This window comes from Leptonychotes weddellii, chromosome X (assembly GCF_054177405.1).
Source record: "Leptonychotes weddellii isolate Sample4059 chromosome X, ASM5417740v2, whole genome shotgun sequence".
NCBI classification, from domain to species: Eukaryota; Metazoa; Chordata; class Mammalia; order Carnivora; family Phocidae; genus Leptonychotes; species Leptonychotes weddellii.
In genome coordinates, this window is record NC_138385.1 from 33,730,502 (window position 1) to 33,746,101 (window position 15,600).

A 15,600-nucleotide genomic window follows, 5' to 3' on the forward strand; every position below is an offset into this window, starting at 1 on the left:
TGGGGAGCCTGCTTCTCCCTCTGCCCCTCCTCCCTGCTTATGCTCTCTCTGTCAAATAAATAAATAAAATCTTTTTTTAAAAAAAAGAGCTTCCAGGATTGAAGATGGCATCTATAAAAATATTTTTAAATGTAGGTCAAAAGAGCCTAACAAAACTCAAACTGCAGTAAACAAGAAATATTCATTTTGGTTAACTGATGGTACCTTAAGGTTTTATGTGTGCAAAGTCCAGTACACCTACTTCTCATTAATTAAATAAGGACTTGAAATAGGCTCAGGACAAAGGTGGATCTCTAAAACCTGACATAAAAAGCACTGACCATGAGAGAAAAGATTGATACATTTGACTACATTCAAACTGATTTCTGTTGATTAAAGACACCATATAGAGTGAAAATGGCAAGCCATAGTGAGTGAAAATTTTGCAGAATAGATAACAAACAACTAATACACAGAATATATATATTAAAAAAATCCTAAATCAGTAATAAAAAGAAACAATCCAGTAGAAAAATGGTCAAAAAAACACTTGAATGGAAATTTCAGAAATGGAAATTGAAACAGTCAATAAACATATGAAAAGGTGCTAAACTTTAATGTAATCAGGGGAATGTAAAATAAAACTGTCATGAGCTACATCACACTCAGCAAACTGACAAAAATGTAAGAAGTCTGGCAATACAAAATGTTTATGAGGATGTAGAACAACAAGAACTCTCTAATACTGCTGATGAAATTGGTACAATTGCTTTGAACATTATCTAGTAAAGCTGAAGATGAATTTATTCTATGCTTTGGGAATGCTCATCTTAAATATATACTCTAGTCCAGGGATTGGCAAAGTTTTTCTGTAAAGGACCGAACAGTAAATACTTTAGGCTTTGTGGGCCATATGGTCTCAGTAGCAACTACTCAATTCTGCAAAATGTTGAGTCTATGTGTAGGAGTGCAAAAGCAACCATAGACAATAGTGAATAGGTGCAGATGTATTCAAATAAGTTTCATTTATGACAAGTAGTGGGCCAGATTTGAATGCTGTGCCATAGTTTGCTGACCTTGCCTCAGAGAAGTATGTGCACATGTACACCAGGAGATAGATAGATAGATAGATAGATACAAGGATGTACACAGAAGCATTGTTCATAATACACCTGAACTATAAATAACCCAATTGTCCATCAACAACAGAATGGATAAATCGTCACACACACACACACACACACACAGACACACACACACACACAATGGGATACTATACAGCAATGAAAATGAATGTACTATAGCTATACACAAAGTTAATATAAAGAATACTTACCCTATGATTCCATTATTATGAAGTTCAAAAAGAAGCATAATTAAAGTACTTTGTTTAGGGATCCATATCTAGGTGATAAAACTAGGGGGCAAATGGAAGGAAATTATGCAAAAGTCAGGACAGTGGTTACCTCTGAAGAAATGGAAGGGGATTATGGTCAGAAAAGGACAGAGAGAGGAAGATGGGGGTTTCTAGGATGGTGGCAAGCTTCTGTTTTTTGACATGTGTGGCAGGTACATGTGTGTTTCCATTATAATTGTTAAACTTTATGTACCATGTACTTAAAAACAACAAACAACAATAACAATGAAGACAGAAGAAATTTAAAGAGGGAACCTCCCCCCCTTTAGAGAAAACACATACACTGAGCTCCCTTGCTAAGGAGCTCTGAAAAGCCCAAATGTAAATGGCCAGGGAAACATCCTTCATGAAAGGAAGCCAAGAATGGCCAAAAGATAATACATTTCTGCTTTTAAGTGCCAAATTAAAAACAAAACAACCATAGTAAACTCACCTGGTATTCCTGGCTGGCCTGGATTTCCTGCCACACCTTGTATGCCTTTTTCACCTACTGGGCCTGGAGGGCCAAAACCCACAGGGCCCATTGGCCCTCTATTCCCTGGGAGACCTGGCAAGCCTGGATTCCCAGGCAGACCTCTTTCACCCTTAAAAGCAATTCCACCCTGAAAAGGGAAAAATTTAATACAGAAACATATAGATATAGGTTGGTATGTTGGTATTACTGAATACAACTAAAGAAATGATACAGCCATAAATAGTTCTTAAAAGCTGTATAAGCGTATGTTATTACGGGATGGGATGTGTGATCATTCTACTTATTCATTACTTCCTTCAACAAATATTTTTTAGTTCCTACTATGTGTCAGGGGCCAGTGATACAGCAAAGAACAAAAATAGGCAAAAATCTCTGCCTTCATAAAGCTTATATACTAGCAATAAATCAAGAAGTTTGTAGTCTAGCTATCACATGGCCATCTACTTACACTAACCTCTAAGCTTACTATATATAAAACCAAATTAGACTTCTGTTCTTAGGTCCAAATAAACCCAGACAAAGATATGTAGTATAAGAGAAGGGGAACCTCACACTGACCCATAAGCATCTTAACCTCCTGCCCACCTATTCACAGCCAATATTACTCAATATAGTAATGGGTTAAGAAGATAAAACAACTGAGAGAAAAGAGTGGTAAAGAACCCCTACATAGTCAATAACAGTGTACCATTACTACATACAGTTACAGTCCTTTAAGCACTAATTGGGTGTTCATCATAGCACCAGGCCCATCCTAGGAAATATCCCTAAGTAACAATTTGACATCACAGAACCAAGAATATCAAACCAACTCACAGGTTCTCCTTTGGGGCCAGGAAGCCCTGGCAGTCCATCCTGTCCAGGGGTACCGGGTAAACCAGGAAGCCCAGGGGCTCCTGGGGAACCCAACTCTCCTTTGTCACCCTTCATTCCTGGAAAAGTGAGGATGTCACCAGGTTCACCTTTAGATCCAGGAAAGCCTGGAGGACCTGGAGCTCCTGGTATGCCCTGAAGGAAGAAAAAGAAAGAAGGGAAAAAGAAGAGAAAAAAATCAGTTTCTTTTTTTTCCAACACATTTCTCTCTCCAGTTTATCATATCAACCCACCCAGTAACATTTAGTGTACAAAGCTAAGAACAAAGTGAGGCATGTGAGTCAGGGAGAATCAAGGAATGAAAAACAACACAAATTAATAGAAGAACTAAATTTCTTTTATTATATATATCCACAAGAGAAAACCAAAGTGTAAATGGATTTCTTCTAGTTTTTTTTTGTTGTTGTTGTTGTTCTATAATATACTCAAAACTTACTGTTAATCCTTTGGGACCGGTTAGACCAGCATGTCCTTTTTCTCCCTTCTGTCCAGGGAAACCAAGAGATCCTAATACATGCACATACATACACACACACACACACACACAATAATGTGAACTTTGACCCTGAGCCCCTGACAAAGCTCATATAAAAATCATCAAGTCAGGAAGTCAAGTTTTAAAATAAGAACCCCATTCAATCACATTTAACAAGTCACATTTTTGTTTTCCTATTTTATGCTCTCAAAATGAGCAAATCATCCTTTCTTTTAGGTGAATCTATACAATATTATATCCTTAGGTGTTTCCAACTACAATGCCTCTCAGAGCTCACAGTGACCAATTGCTAGGCACAGAGGTGCTAAGGCTCCTGTAACCATCCTATTGCCAAGCGGAGAAAGAGATAAGGACACAGTATGAGTATCTTTTTTTGTTCTGACCTAAACAAATTTCCCAGATCCTTATGAGTCCTTTCTTTGGTTTACTACTTCATAAAATTTGGTTTATGAGAAACATTTGGTGCCCAAAGACTAGAGGAAATATAACTAAAGAAGTGGTTCTCAAAATGGGTCCCTCGATCAGCTGTATCAGCATTACCTGGGTACTGGTTAGAAATGCTAATTCTTGGGCCCCCACACCAGATCTACTGAATCAGAAACTTTAGGGGTGGGACCCAGCAATATGGGTTCTTAACAAGTCCTCCAGGTAACTCCGATGTACTCCCAAGTTTGAAAACCACTAGACTGGAGGTACAAGGCTAGATTATTAACTTCCAGTGGCAGCTATAAGACCTGTTAAAAATCTATCTCCAAGTGCTAAATGAATTGGTTTCTTTGGCAGACATACTAGACAGAAAGGTAAGAGATCTGTCTACTCTCAGCCCTGACACAAACATAAAGTATGATTTCAAGAGATATAATATTGGGATATCCCAAGAGGCACTTGAGAGAGAGTTGTGGGTCTGATCGATATCAAATATAATTTGGACTGGAAACAGGGAAGGAGGAGCTATATATAGAAAGAGGAATATGGGCAGCTGGTTGCCAAACTACAGTAGAAGCCCTGTCCCTTAATGACAACATGTGATACATCCCCAAAGACTAGAAGCTCTGCCACTGGAAACTACACTCAGGGGCCAGACATTATGAGCTTTTCCCCCAGATTTTTGGAAGAAAGAAGTTTGACTCTGTATGAGTTATTTTCCTCACCATATGGAAAACAGGGAAGATAATTTTCTTGGAATAATATTGTCAAAATGCTTTAATAGAAAATACTGGTAGCTTCAGGTGTTAGAAACAAGAGCATAATTTATTTTGTAACAGATAGAGGCATTTCATATTTAATTATTTATGGATATGAGAGACTTGCTATAAAATGAGAAACTGGCATCATTATAAAACTGAGCTCACTAAAATCTAGCCAAGAAATATTGTTACAAGGTTGCCTGAGGCAGAATGTTTTACCTGGAGGACCTGGAAGACCTGGCAGACCAGGCTGACCTGGAGGCCCTGAAACACCAGTTCCAATACAGTTGAAGCAGGTGTCACCTTTGTCACCTAGAGAAAAGCATATTGAGAAACAAATTTTACTCAAAGGGGTATGTCTATGTCCTTTAGATAAGTTCTAAAGAAGTTAGCACCAAGGGACAACATTCCTACCCAACAGTATAGTTTAGAGACGCCTATATTAGAATCAGCTCATTTGATAAATATTTGCCAAGTGCTCATTATTTGCCAAGTACTGGTTCCAGGTATCTATGATATAGTGGTAAACAAAACAGACAAAACAAAACAGGCAAAACAAATAAAACAGGCAAAAATCCATGCCTTCATGGTGTTCCCATTCTATCAGTGGAAAGGGATAATAAACAATGAAGGTAGCCAAGTATTTATATATATATTTTATATATATATATATGTGTGTGTGTGTGTGTGTGTGTGTGTGTGTATATATATATATATATATATATATATATATATATATCAAAAGGTGTTATGTTTATAGAAAAAATACACCTGGGTAAATGCGATTAGACATGCTAGGGATGGGTGGCAGTTTACAATTTTAATAGGGTGGTCAAATGAGATGATGAGATATGATAAAATCTTAAAGAATGTGGCATGTGCCTAATAAATGGAGAGGTACTCTAGGAAGAAAGACTAGCCATGTTTGGCCTATTCAAGAAACATCAAGGAGACCAGATTGCTGGAGTAGAGAGAGGAAGGGGAGGCAGATCAGACAGTTCACAGGTTATAATGAGTGGCATATCATAAAACGTCACATAGGCTACCATAAAGCCTGGCTTTTACTATGAGTGAAATGAGAATCCAGTAAAAAACATGTAAACAGAAAAGCAAGATGATATGACTTAAGTTTGAAACGGATGTCTCTGGCTGCTATATTGAGGACAGAATGGATGTGCAATGATAGAAATAGCATAATCATTTAAGTGGCTATTGCTGTAGTAATCTAGGAGAGATGACAGCTCATCCCAGAGTTACAGCAATGAAGATGAGGAGAGTTGGTTAGATTCTGGGTATATTTGAAAGTAGAGCTCATGGGATTTTCTCATGGATCATACATGGAATACAAAAGAAGAAGAGAATCAAAGATGACTCCAAGGTTTTCAGCCCAAGCAACCAAAAAGCTAGGGTGGCCTGCATTTAAAAAAGGGAAGACATAAGTGGTAAAATTATGGGGGAGGAGGTAGCAGAGATCAGGACTTTAACTTGATCCAGATGTCAAGTTCAAAATGTCCAGTAGACAGTTGGATATACAATCTAGAGGAAAAGACTTAAATTTGAAATTGAAAGTCACTGGCAAATAGGTGGTATTTAAAGTCATGAGACTGACTGAATTGAGTTCAAATACAGAAAAGGAACAAGGACTAAAATACTCGGGGCATTCCAAAATTAAACGTTGGGTAGATAAATTTAAAATACATATGGAAATGCAAATTAAGCCAAGACTTACTATAAGGCTACAATAATTTAGATTGTCTAGCATTGGTGGAAAGAGAAACAAATAGAACAATGAACAAAATAGAGAGGTCGGAAACAGACTAATACATATAGTGTCATAAGATTTACAAGGAAAGTGCTAATGCAACTCATTGGAGAAATGACAGTCTTTTGTACTACAATATTGAGTCAATTGGATATCCATATGGGGAAAAAAACTTTGATGCCCACTTCAAACTATACACAAAAATTACTTGAAGACAGATGAAAGATCAAAATATAAAAGTCAAAATAATAAAGCTTCTAGAAGAAAACACACAGAAATATCATCAGGTTCTTGGGATAAGCAACGATTTCTAAAATAGAACATAACACTAACCATAAAAGAGGACATTAAAGATTGGATTTCTTTAATTTCCAGTTAAAAATAGGAAAAAAGCACTTTACAAAGAGAATACATGAACTATAAGAAAAGAGGCTCAGCATCAGTAACTCATCAGGTAATTGGAGACTAAAACCGCTTTGGAAAATGGTTTGGTGGTATCTATGGAAACAAAACCTGCACCTACCCCTATAACCCAGCAATTCCATTCACAGGTATACACACAACAGAAATTTATGTCCTACAAAATATATGTATAAGAATGTTCATAGCACCTTTACTTATAATAGCCCTAGACCAAATGTCCATTAACATTAGAGTATTTAGGTATATTGATACAATGAATACCAAAGAACAGTGAAAAATATTGCTACAAACAAAAATATAGGTATATCCTACAGACATAATATTGAGCCAAAGAATCAGACATAAAAGAGCCCATACTGTATGATTCCATTTATACAAAGTTCAAGATTAGGCAAATTAATATATGATAGAGGATAAAATAGTGGTTACCTTTGGGAGTGCTGACTAGGGGGCACAAGAGTCTTCCAGAGTCCTGGAAAAGTTCTATATTTTGATTTAGATGGTAGTTACATGGGAGATTATATAGATACATTGAGAGGGAATGAGATATATGAGAGAGAGAGAGAGAGAGAGAGAATGAGATATATAGAGAGACAAATATACAGAAAGAGATATATATAGACATATCTACCTCTATCACTACCTCTATATCTAATATATATATAATAGTCCAAGGAGGTATGAAGAAAATCAGGACAAGTGAGGAAAGTGTTTAAAGATGGAAAAATAGAGTAAAAAAAAAAGAACTGAGACTTGATATTTGGATTAGCAGGGTATAGGCTGCTGGTGACTTGGACAAAAACAGCACCTGTGGAGTGGTGGATCAGGCAGTAAAATTTTGATTGGAGTGAAGAGTATCCACAGATAGTGAGTAGAAAATTCTGGGGTTTTGCAGCAATGGGAGCAGAGGAATAAAGCAGGATCTGGCAGGGAAAGTGGGATTATGATAAGGTATTTTTTAGATGGGTGAAAAAAGGTATATTTGTATGCTGCCAGGAGTGATCCAGTAAAACGGAAAAATTGACAATGTGGGAGAGGCAGGAATTTCTGGAATGAAATCCCTGGGAACATAAGAGGGAATGGAATCCATTGTTCAAATAGAAGAATTGGCTTTAGATAGGAGCAGTGATAGTAATAGGCAGGAAGGCAGAGTATATGTGCACAGATGCAAGTAGGTGGGTAAATGTGGTAGTGGTAATCTGTGAAAATTCTCTTATTACTTCAGTTGCTCAGTAGAAGAGGAAGAAGGTCCAAATCTTAACATGAGAATGGAAGGGGAGGTGTTAAAAATTTGAGGAGGAAAGAGAAGGTGTAGGCTCAGAAGATGTGATAATTCGGAATTACCAAAACTAGGCTTTTGTTCCAAGTGAGTACAATGAAGTGAGAGGAGAGCGAAGGAGGCAAGGGTTTATACACGAGATTGTTTACAATGATTGATCCTGACATTTATAGGTTAAGAGGGAAGAAAGGACATCAAAAGGTTGAGGGACAGTCAAAGGTATCGGTGAGGTTGAAGTAATATTGGAGTCAGGTTATCAGAGGTAGTGAGCTAGAAAGGATACAGTGGTCAGAAAATGGGACTCATAAAATCAAGATTATGGAAGTATGCATTACTTGTAATGAGATGGTCTTGGGAGGAAGACCATGACAGTGAGTGACTGAGGTAGAGTGGAGGATATAGGGCATTTGGCTGAAGATCTGAAAGAATGAAGGAACGACTATGGGGGTCAAACCTTTCACTCCTTGTTCTCCTTGGAGTCCCCTATCACCTGGAGATCCCGGAGGGCCTGGAGGGCCTGCTTCACATATCTCATCACCTGAGACAAGATAAAGGATAGCAAACTAATTGTGAAATATCCAGAAGACTAAACAAAAAGAAAGCTTGACAGGCTAGAAAAATAAGATCTATCTTCAGTTACTTCTCTGCAGTAATACAACTACCTATAAGCAAAAGGAAGATATAATAATGGTGTTAATTTGAAGGGAAAATTTAAACATCAAAGAATCACCAAAAATCAAAAGTAGAAGAAGCAGTACAATAATGCCAACCTTCAGCTGGATTCACTTACAAATGAAAACAAAACCAAACCCACAGAATTTAAGGAGAAAAGTATAGCTTACTAGGAGGGATGTGAGGGCCAGGAGGGCCAGGAGGCCCTGGAAGTCCAGGAGCCCCAGGCTGTCCATCAAGTCCAGGAGATCCAGGAATAGAAATTCCAGGTGGACCTTCATCACCTTTCTGGCCCCTTTCTCCAGGAAAGCCAGGGGGGCCAGGAGGACCGGTAACTGAAGTCCCTAAAATAAAAAAAAATTAAAGTGATCAAAATGATCTTATTTTAGAGATATTACTTTAGTTCTCAATGAGAAATAATGATAAGATCTTCCTTTAATGTATAATGCCAGTTATGTTCTTATTTTTTCTATGAGAATAGACATCTGGAAAAGCATGAAAAGTTTTAAATAATGTAAGTACCAGTTTGTAAGAAAGAATAATTTAAGGTAGCTTTACTACTTTTGGAAATGTACTGATAACCCTCTACCTGCTCTTCTTTGATGCTTTGATCTTTTTTTTTTTTTTTTGATGCAATGATCTTTTAATCTAAGAAATACTAGAAAGCCATTAGCAAGAGAAAAAGAGGCATCTAAAGTTTTCATGCAAACATGGCTCTATTTCTGGACATTCTTCTGCACTATTTTTCTATCATGAACACATCCTTTTATAATAATAAAAATAATCACTATAATTATAAATGATTTGAATAATGTTTTCAAAACTGCTAAGGAAAATATACCCATTTTGTTCTTTTTAAAAACCATCTTTATAGGGGCGCCTGGGTGGCTCAGTCGTTAAGCAACTGCCTTCGGCTCAGGTCATGATCCTGGAGTCCTGGGATCGAGCCCCACATCGAGCCCTGCATCGAGCCCCGCATTGGGCTCAAGCCTGCTTCTCCCTCTCCTACTCCCCCTGCTTGTGTTCCCTCTCTTGCTGTCTCTCTCTCTGTCAAATAAATAAATAAAATCTTAAAAAAAAAAAAACACATCTTTATAATGATGTACTATAAGTGGGCTAATTGAATTTAAATAAAAAAAGAAAAGAAAATGCTTCTATCTTCATGAAAGATGTTTGTTGAAAAAATAAATAAATAAAAACCATCCTTACTAGATTTACAAATTTATCTTCTAAATGCATTTTAGAATCAGTCTGTCAGTTTCATTTTAAAAAAATACTAGAATTTTGAATGAGATTAATTTGAATTTAAAGATTAAATTTTGGTAGAATCACCTGTTTATAATATTGAGTTCTCATATGAAAAATTAAGTGTATCTCTCCCTTTATTTATTAATTTTATATTATTTAATGATCTCTTACAGAATTCTGAAAAAAGGTCTTACACATCTTTGGTCTGGTTTACTCATGGGTTAATTTACTCCTGTGAATTTTATTGCTATTACTATTGTTAACTGGATTTTTTTTCTTATATGTTTAATTTTTTTACTGCTGGTGAAGAGAAAGGCAAATAATATTTAAGTATGCAACTATCATATCTGGCCGCCTTGCAAACATTCTAAGTTCTGGTAATTTGTCATTTGATTCTTTTAGGCTTTCTAGGTAGATTATGATAGAGTTTGTGAATAACTAAAATTTGGGGTTTTGTTCCATCCTTACACCTCGTTTTTCTTCCAGACCTAGTGTACTGGCTGGTCTCTCCAGTGTAAGGACAAACAGTATAGGCAACTCTGAGTATGTGTATCTTATTTTTTATTTGAATGAGAATGTTCTGATGTTTTACCACAAAAGTATGGCATTTTCTGTACAATCCTGCACTTGCTATATGAAGCAGAGAGCTTCATCAAGTTCCCTTTTAAACTTAGTTTGATAACTTTTTTACCTTTTAAAAATTGAATGGGTATTGAATTTTATTGACTGTTTTCTTTGCAAACATCGGCCTAATCTCTTTTAATCTGTCAGTGTAGTAGTCAATTACAGTAATGTTGAACCATCCTTGCAATCTTAAGGTAAAATTTAGTTGGTCACATCATCATATTATTTAATATATTTCTGAATTGATTTGCTGATGTTTTATCTAGGATTGTTGTTTCTACACTCATAAATGAGATTGAATTATAATTATTTCTAGTGCTATCTCCTTGATGGTTTGGTATCAATGTTATTAAATTAAATGTCCTGGGGCGCCTGGGTGGCTCAGTCATTAAGTGTCTGTGTTCAGCTCCGGTCATGATCCCAGGGTCCTAGAATCAAGCCCCGCATCGGGTTCCCTGCTCGGCGGGAAGCCTGCTTCTCCCTCTCCCACTCCCCCTGCTTGTGTTCCTGCTCTCGCTATCTCTCTCTCTCTGTCAAATAAATAAATAAAATTTTTAAAAAAATAAAATAAATTAAATGTCCTTTTTAAAAAAAAATGCTCTAAAAGTTTGTAGGATATCAGAATTATTCACCCAACAACTTAGTAGAATTCATCCACAAAACTATATAACCACCCATACAATGTTTTTTCATGGAAATCCTTAACATTACCAAATCTTCCATGGTAATTAATCTACTTAGGTTTTTTTACTTTCTCAGGAAAATTTTAGTAATTGTGTTTTTTGTTTCATGAGGAATGCGTATTTCATTTAGAATTTCCAATACATTGATAGAGTTTTATAGTTTTCTTGTAATTTATAATTGTATTTATGGTAATAATATTTTCTTTATTGATATTATTTGTGACTTCTCTTGCTTTTCTCTTGATCATATTTTATTCTTATTTTTAGCTTTATCAACTTGTTCCTTCTATTTTGTTTATGCTTATTTCAGTTCTTATTTTTTCAAATTAACTCATTTACTTTTAGTATTTTTAATTTTGTAATACAATTAAGGGTACCACTTTGGCTATGTTTAATAAGTTTTGATATAAGGTTGTTTAGCATTTAGTCATTTCCATTTGTTTCTTCCTTACCTCCAAAGTTATTTACATATGTGCATTTTAATATACAAATGTAAAGGTATTTGGTGCTTTCTGTTGTTAATTTCTAACTTCATTTCACTGTGGTCACAGAGCATAGCCTGCATAGAATTTTAAAAGAATTTTTCTGGGGGCGCCTGGGTGGCTCAGTCAGTTCAGTTAAGTGTCCAACTCTTGGTTTCAGCTCAGGTTGTGATCTCATGGGTGGTGGGATCCAGCCACACACCGGGCTCCTACTCAGTGGCGAGTCTGCTCCAGTCTGCTCTAAGATTCTCTCCTTCTGCCCCTCCCCCTACTTGCGCCCCTGTGTGTGTGTGTGTGTGTGTGTGCATGCGCGTGCACCTCCTCTCTCTCTCAACAATAAATAGATAAATCTTAAAAGAAAAGAAAGATTTTTTTCTGATCTAGTAGAGCCGATTTTTGTAAATGTTTCACGTAAGTTTGAAAAGAATGTATATTCTCTGCCGCACACAGCTTTTCTTTCTCCCACATATGCAGCTTGATTGTGTTGCTCAAATCATTTATATCCTGATTCATTTTTTACCTCCTTAATATGTTAGGGATTTACCAATTTATCACTTGTAGTTTATCAGTTTTTACTTTATATATTCAAAGCTGTATTTTCAGATGTATAAAGTTTCATGACTTTTACATCATTGTGGTATAATTTGTCTATATCTATGAAATGTCCATATGAAATATCTTTTTAATGTACTTCTTGAATTGAATCCTATTTCATACTATATTAGAATTGTTAAACCAGCTTTCTTTCAGATAGCGCTTGCCTAATATCTTTCAACTGCTTTATTTAAAAAAAAATTATGTCCTTTTACTTTAAATAGGCCTATTATGCACAGTATATATTTTTTATTTCAATTTTATTTTAGTTTTTGTCTTTTAATCAGTGCTTAGTCATTTCACATTTATTGGAATTACTGATTTATTTTTGACTTCTTGTCATCTTATATTTTATTTTCTATTTACCAAAGTTTGTCTGTGTCTGTTTTGTCCCAATTCTAACTTGTATTATGTAGATCCAGATTTTTGGTCATTTTCTTTTCTCAAAGGATGTGTAAGTCATGCATTTTATTTATATTCTTCTCTAGTGGTTACTACTAAAATTTTGACCTATGTATTTAAACTTACATTTTTCTAAAAACTTAGAGTTAATAATATTAGTATTCTCTCTAATAAGACAAAAAAACCTATGATTGACTTCCCCCTCTTCTCTCTGTATCACTACATCCTATGGTAATAATGTATATAATTTTAGTTCCACAAAATATCTTTCTTAACCATTGGTTCTTGTATCTTACCCATTCCCACCCCCAAGTTCATCCTGAATTCATTTCCTTCTTAGACTAAACCCTCCAGTAACTACTTTAGAGAAGTTCTGGAGGTGGTAAACTTTCAAAGTAGCTTATCTTCACACTACAATAACAGTTTGATGTAATACAGAATCCCAAATTCATAGTTATTTTCCTTTATCACTTTGAAAATGCTCCACTATCTTCCTCTGACTCTCATTGCTTTGTAGGTGGCCTGCCTTTTCCCCCAGAGAGTTTTTAAGAGCTTCATTTTATCCTTAAATTCTAAAATGTCCCTACAATATGTCATCATGTATTTGTGTATTATTATTATCTTACTCTTGTTTGGTAATTCATACACCATTTCATAGGGGCTCATGTTTTCTTTCAATAAATAGAAGTTCTCAGTCATTAATTTTGCAAATATTGCCTGTTGTCCTATTCTCTCCTCCTTGAACTCCTTCATAGTAAATTTTGGAACTTCTAGGTTTATCCTTTTTCTCTTAATTTTTCTTTCATATGATCTAATTCTATAATGCTGCATCCTGGGAGAATTCCTTATCTGAATTTTCTAGACATAGTATGTGTTTAGTCTACTATCTTGAAATTAGAAATTCAAAGTACATACTTAGAATGAAATAGGACCCACATTTATTCTTTCTCCTTGGGGGATCACTGAGTCAGTCACTCATCTCATAATGTTAATATTTCATTAGTCAAATTTTTGAAGGGTAGGGAACAGTAATTGATTAAACATATATGTTTGCCAGGTGCTATGCCAGATGCCTTTTCATATTTTACATAAATCCATACTATCTCTTCATTTTAGAGATCATCCAAATAAACATGCTAGACAAGGGTGGTACTCAGTCTATGGCCAAATACACAAATGTATTGTGTATCTTCAATAAGGGAATGACATAACGCTCAGTACCGAGCCCCCAAATTTTATAGCAGAGAAAAATCACTATGGGGATTTCTAAACAGGTATTTTTGGAATTCTAAGTGGATAGTGCCATTTACTATTTTAATACAGGAAATCTCATCAAACTAGGCATTATTAGAATAGCATTCCTTTCCATAGCAGAATAAAAAATGTAATGATTAATTTTGGGATCACAGAAACATTGGGTGTAATTTATTAATAATAAAAGGTAGAAATGGTATTTTTAGGGTAAAAGGGAACTATCAAATGGACTTGGCTTCTTTTTTTAAAGTACAGGTGAGTTTTTCGAGAAAAGACGGCAGAAGAGTAGGGGACCATATTCCAACCGGTCCCCGGAATTGAGCTGGATATCTAACAGACCACTCTGAACACCCACAAAATCAGCCTGAGATGTGAGAAGATAGATCTGGAGCTCTACAAACAGAATATCGCAGGCTGTTGGTTTTGAGGTACGAAGCAGGGAGCTGTGATTCTGTGGACAGATATTGGAGGATAAATGGAAGGGGGAGGGAGCCGAGCCATCGGGATCCTACACTGCCTGGGAGCAATATCCTCCACACTGGGGACCGGGCACAGACTCACAGACCAGTAGTGGTGGGGAAAGGACTTTAGGGCAGCCCCCGGGATGGAAAACCAGAGCGGCGGGGCTGCTTGTCCTAACCGGGGGTGGCTGGCGGTTTTAGAAGCACAAAAGGCAGAGACGTGCCCTGACCTGGAGGTGAGGACTGGGAGCACTGCTGAGGGGTGCACAACCCAGGACGCTGCAGTTTATAGCAGCACAGACAGAAACGGAGATAGTGTGGCCTGGAGAACAGACTGAGGCAGAGGGTTGGAAATGGTCTCTTCTGCTCTGACTCTCAGAAGAGACGCAGAAAGCTGCCAGAGAACAAAAGCCGCAAAAAAATGGTTTTCACTGAGCTGCCACTGGGGGCAGGGCAACTCTGCCCAAACAGGGTTGCCTGAGTAACAGTGCAGCAGGCCCCTCCTCCAGAAGACAGCCTGGGAAAACAAGAGGCCAGCAACCCTAAGGTCCCTAGAAAACAGGTGCATCTTGCTTGGGTTCTGGTCAATAATTTGGATTCTATACATTCCCTCAACCACCCCTCAACAGAATGACTAGGAGGAGGAACCCCCAAAATAGAAAAGACTCAGAGACTATGACTTATGCCACAGATTTACAAATGGATTCAGATACAACCAAGATGTCGGAGATGGAATTCAGGCTAGCAATTGTGAAGACAATAGCTAGAATGGAGAAATCAATTAATGGCAACATGGAGTCTCTAAGGGCAGAAATGAAAGCTGAATTGTCAGAACTTAAAAATGCTATCAATGAGATCCAATCTAATCTAGAAAATCTAACAGCTAGGGTAAGCGAGGCAAAAGAACAAATTAGTGACCTAGAAGACGAATTAATACATAAAAAGGGAAAAGAGGAGGCCAGGGAAAAACAACTCAGAATCCATGAAAATAGAATCAGAGAAATAAGTGACACCAAGAAACGTCCCAATGTCAGAATTATTGGAATCCCTGAGGGGATGGAGAGAGAGAGAGGACTAGAAGATGTATTTGAGCAAATCATAGCTGAGAACTTCCCTAATCTGGGGAATGAAACAAACATTTGTGTCCTAGAGGCAGAGAGGACCCTTCCCAAGATCAAGGAAAACAGGCCAACACCCCGGCATGTAATAGTAAAACTTGCAAATCTTAGAACCAAGGAAACCATCTTAAGGGCAGTTAGGGGGAAGAGATTCCTTACGTACAGAGGGAA

The 15,600-nt window shown here is 36.7% G+C and overlaps 1 protein-coding gene across 1 annotated transcript in view; it reads right to left on the reverse strand.

Moving 5' to 3' along the window:
* The window catches only part of COL4A5 (collagen type IV alpha 5 chain), a 213,472-nt gene that overhangs the window by 73,196 nt on the left and 124,676 nt on the right, over positions 1-15,600 (reverse strand). The window contains exons 20-25 of the mRNA XM_081808437.1: positions 8,734-8,907; positions 8,346-8,429; positions 4,647-4,739; positions 3,181-3,251; positions 2,688-2,879; positions 1,830-1,998 (exon numbers count right to left, since the gene is read on the reverse strand). Coding sequence (XP_081664563.1) covers positions 1,830-1,998; positions 2,688-2,879; positions 3,181-3,251; positions 4,647-4,739; positions 8,346-8,429; positions 8,734-8,907 — 783 coding nt within the window. The remainder of the gene's footprint in view (positions 1-1,829; positions 1,999-2,687; positions 2,880-3,180; positions 3,252-4,646; positions 4,740-8,345; positions 8,430-8,733; positions 8,908-15,600) is intronic.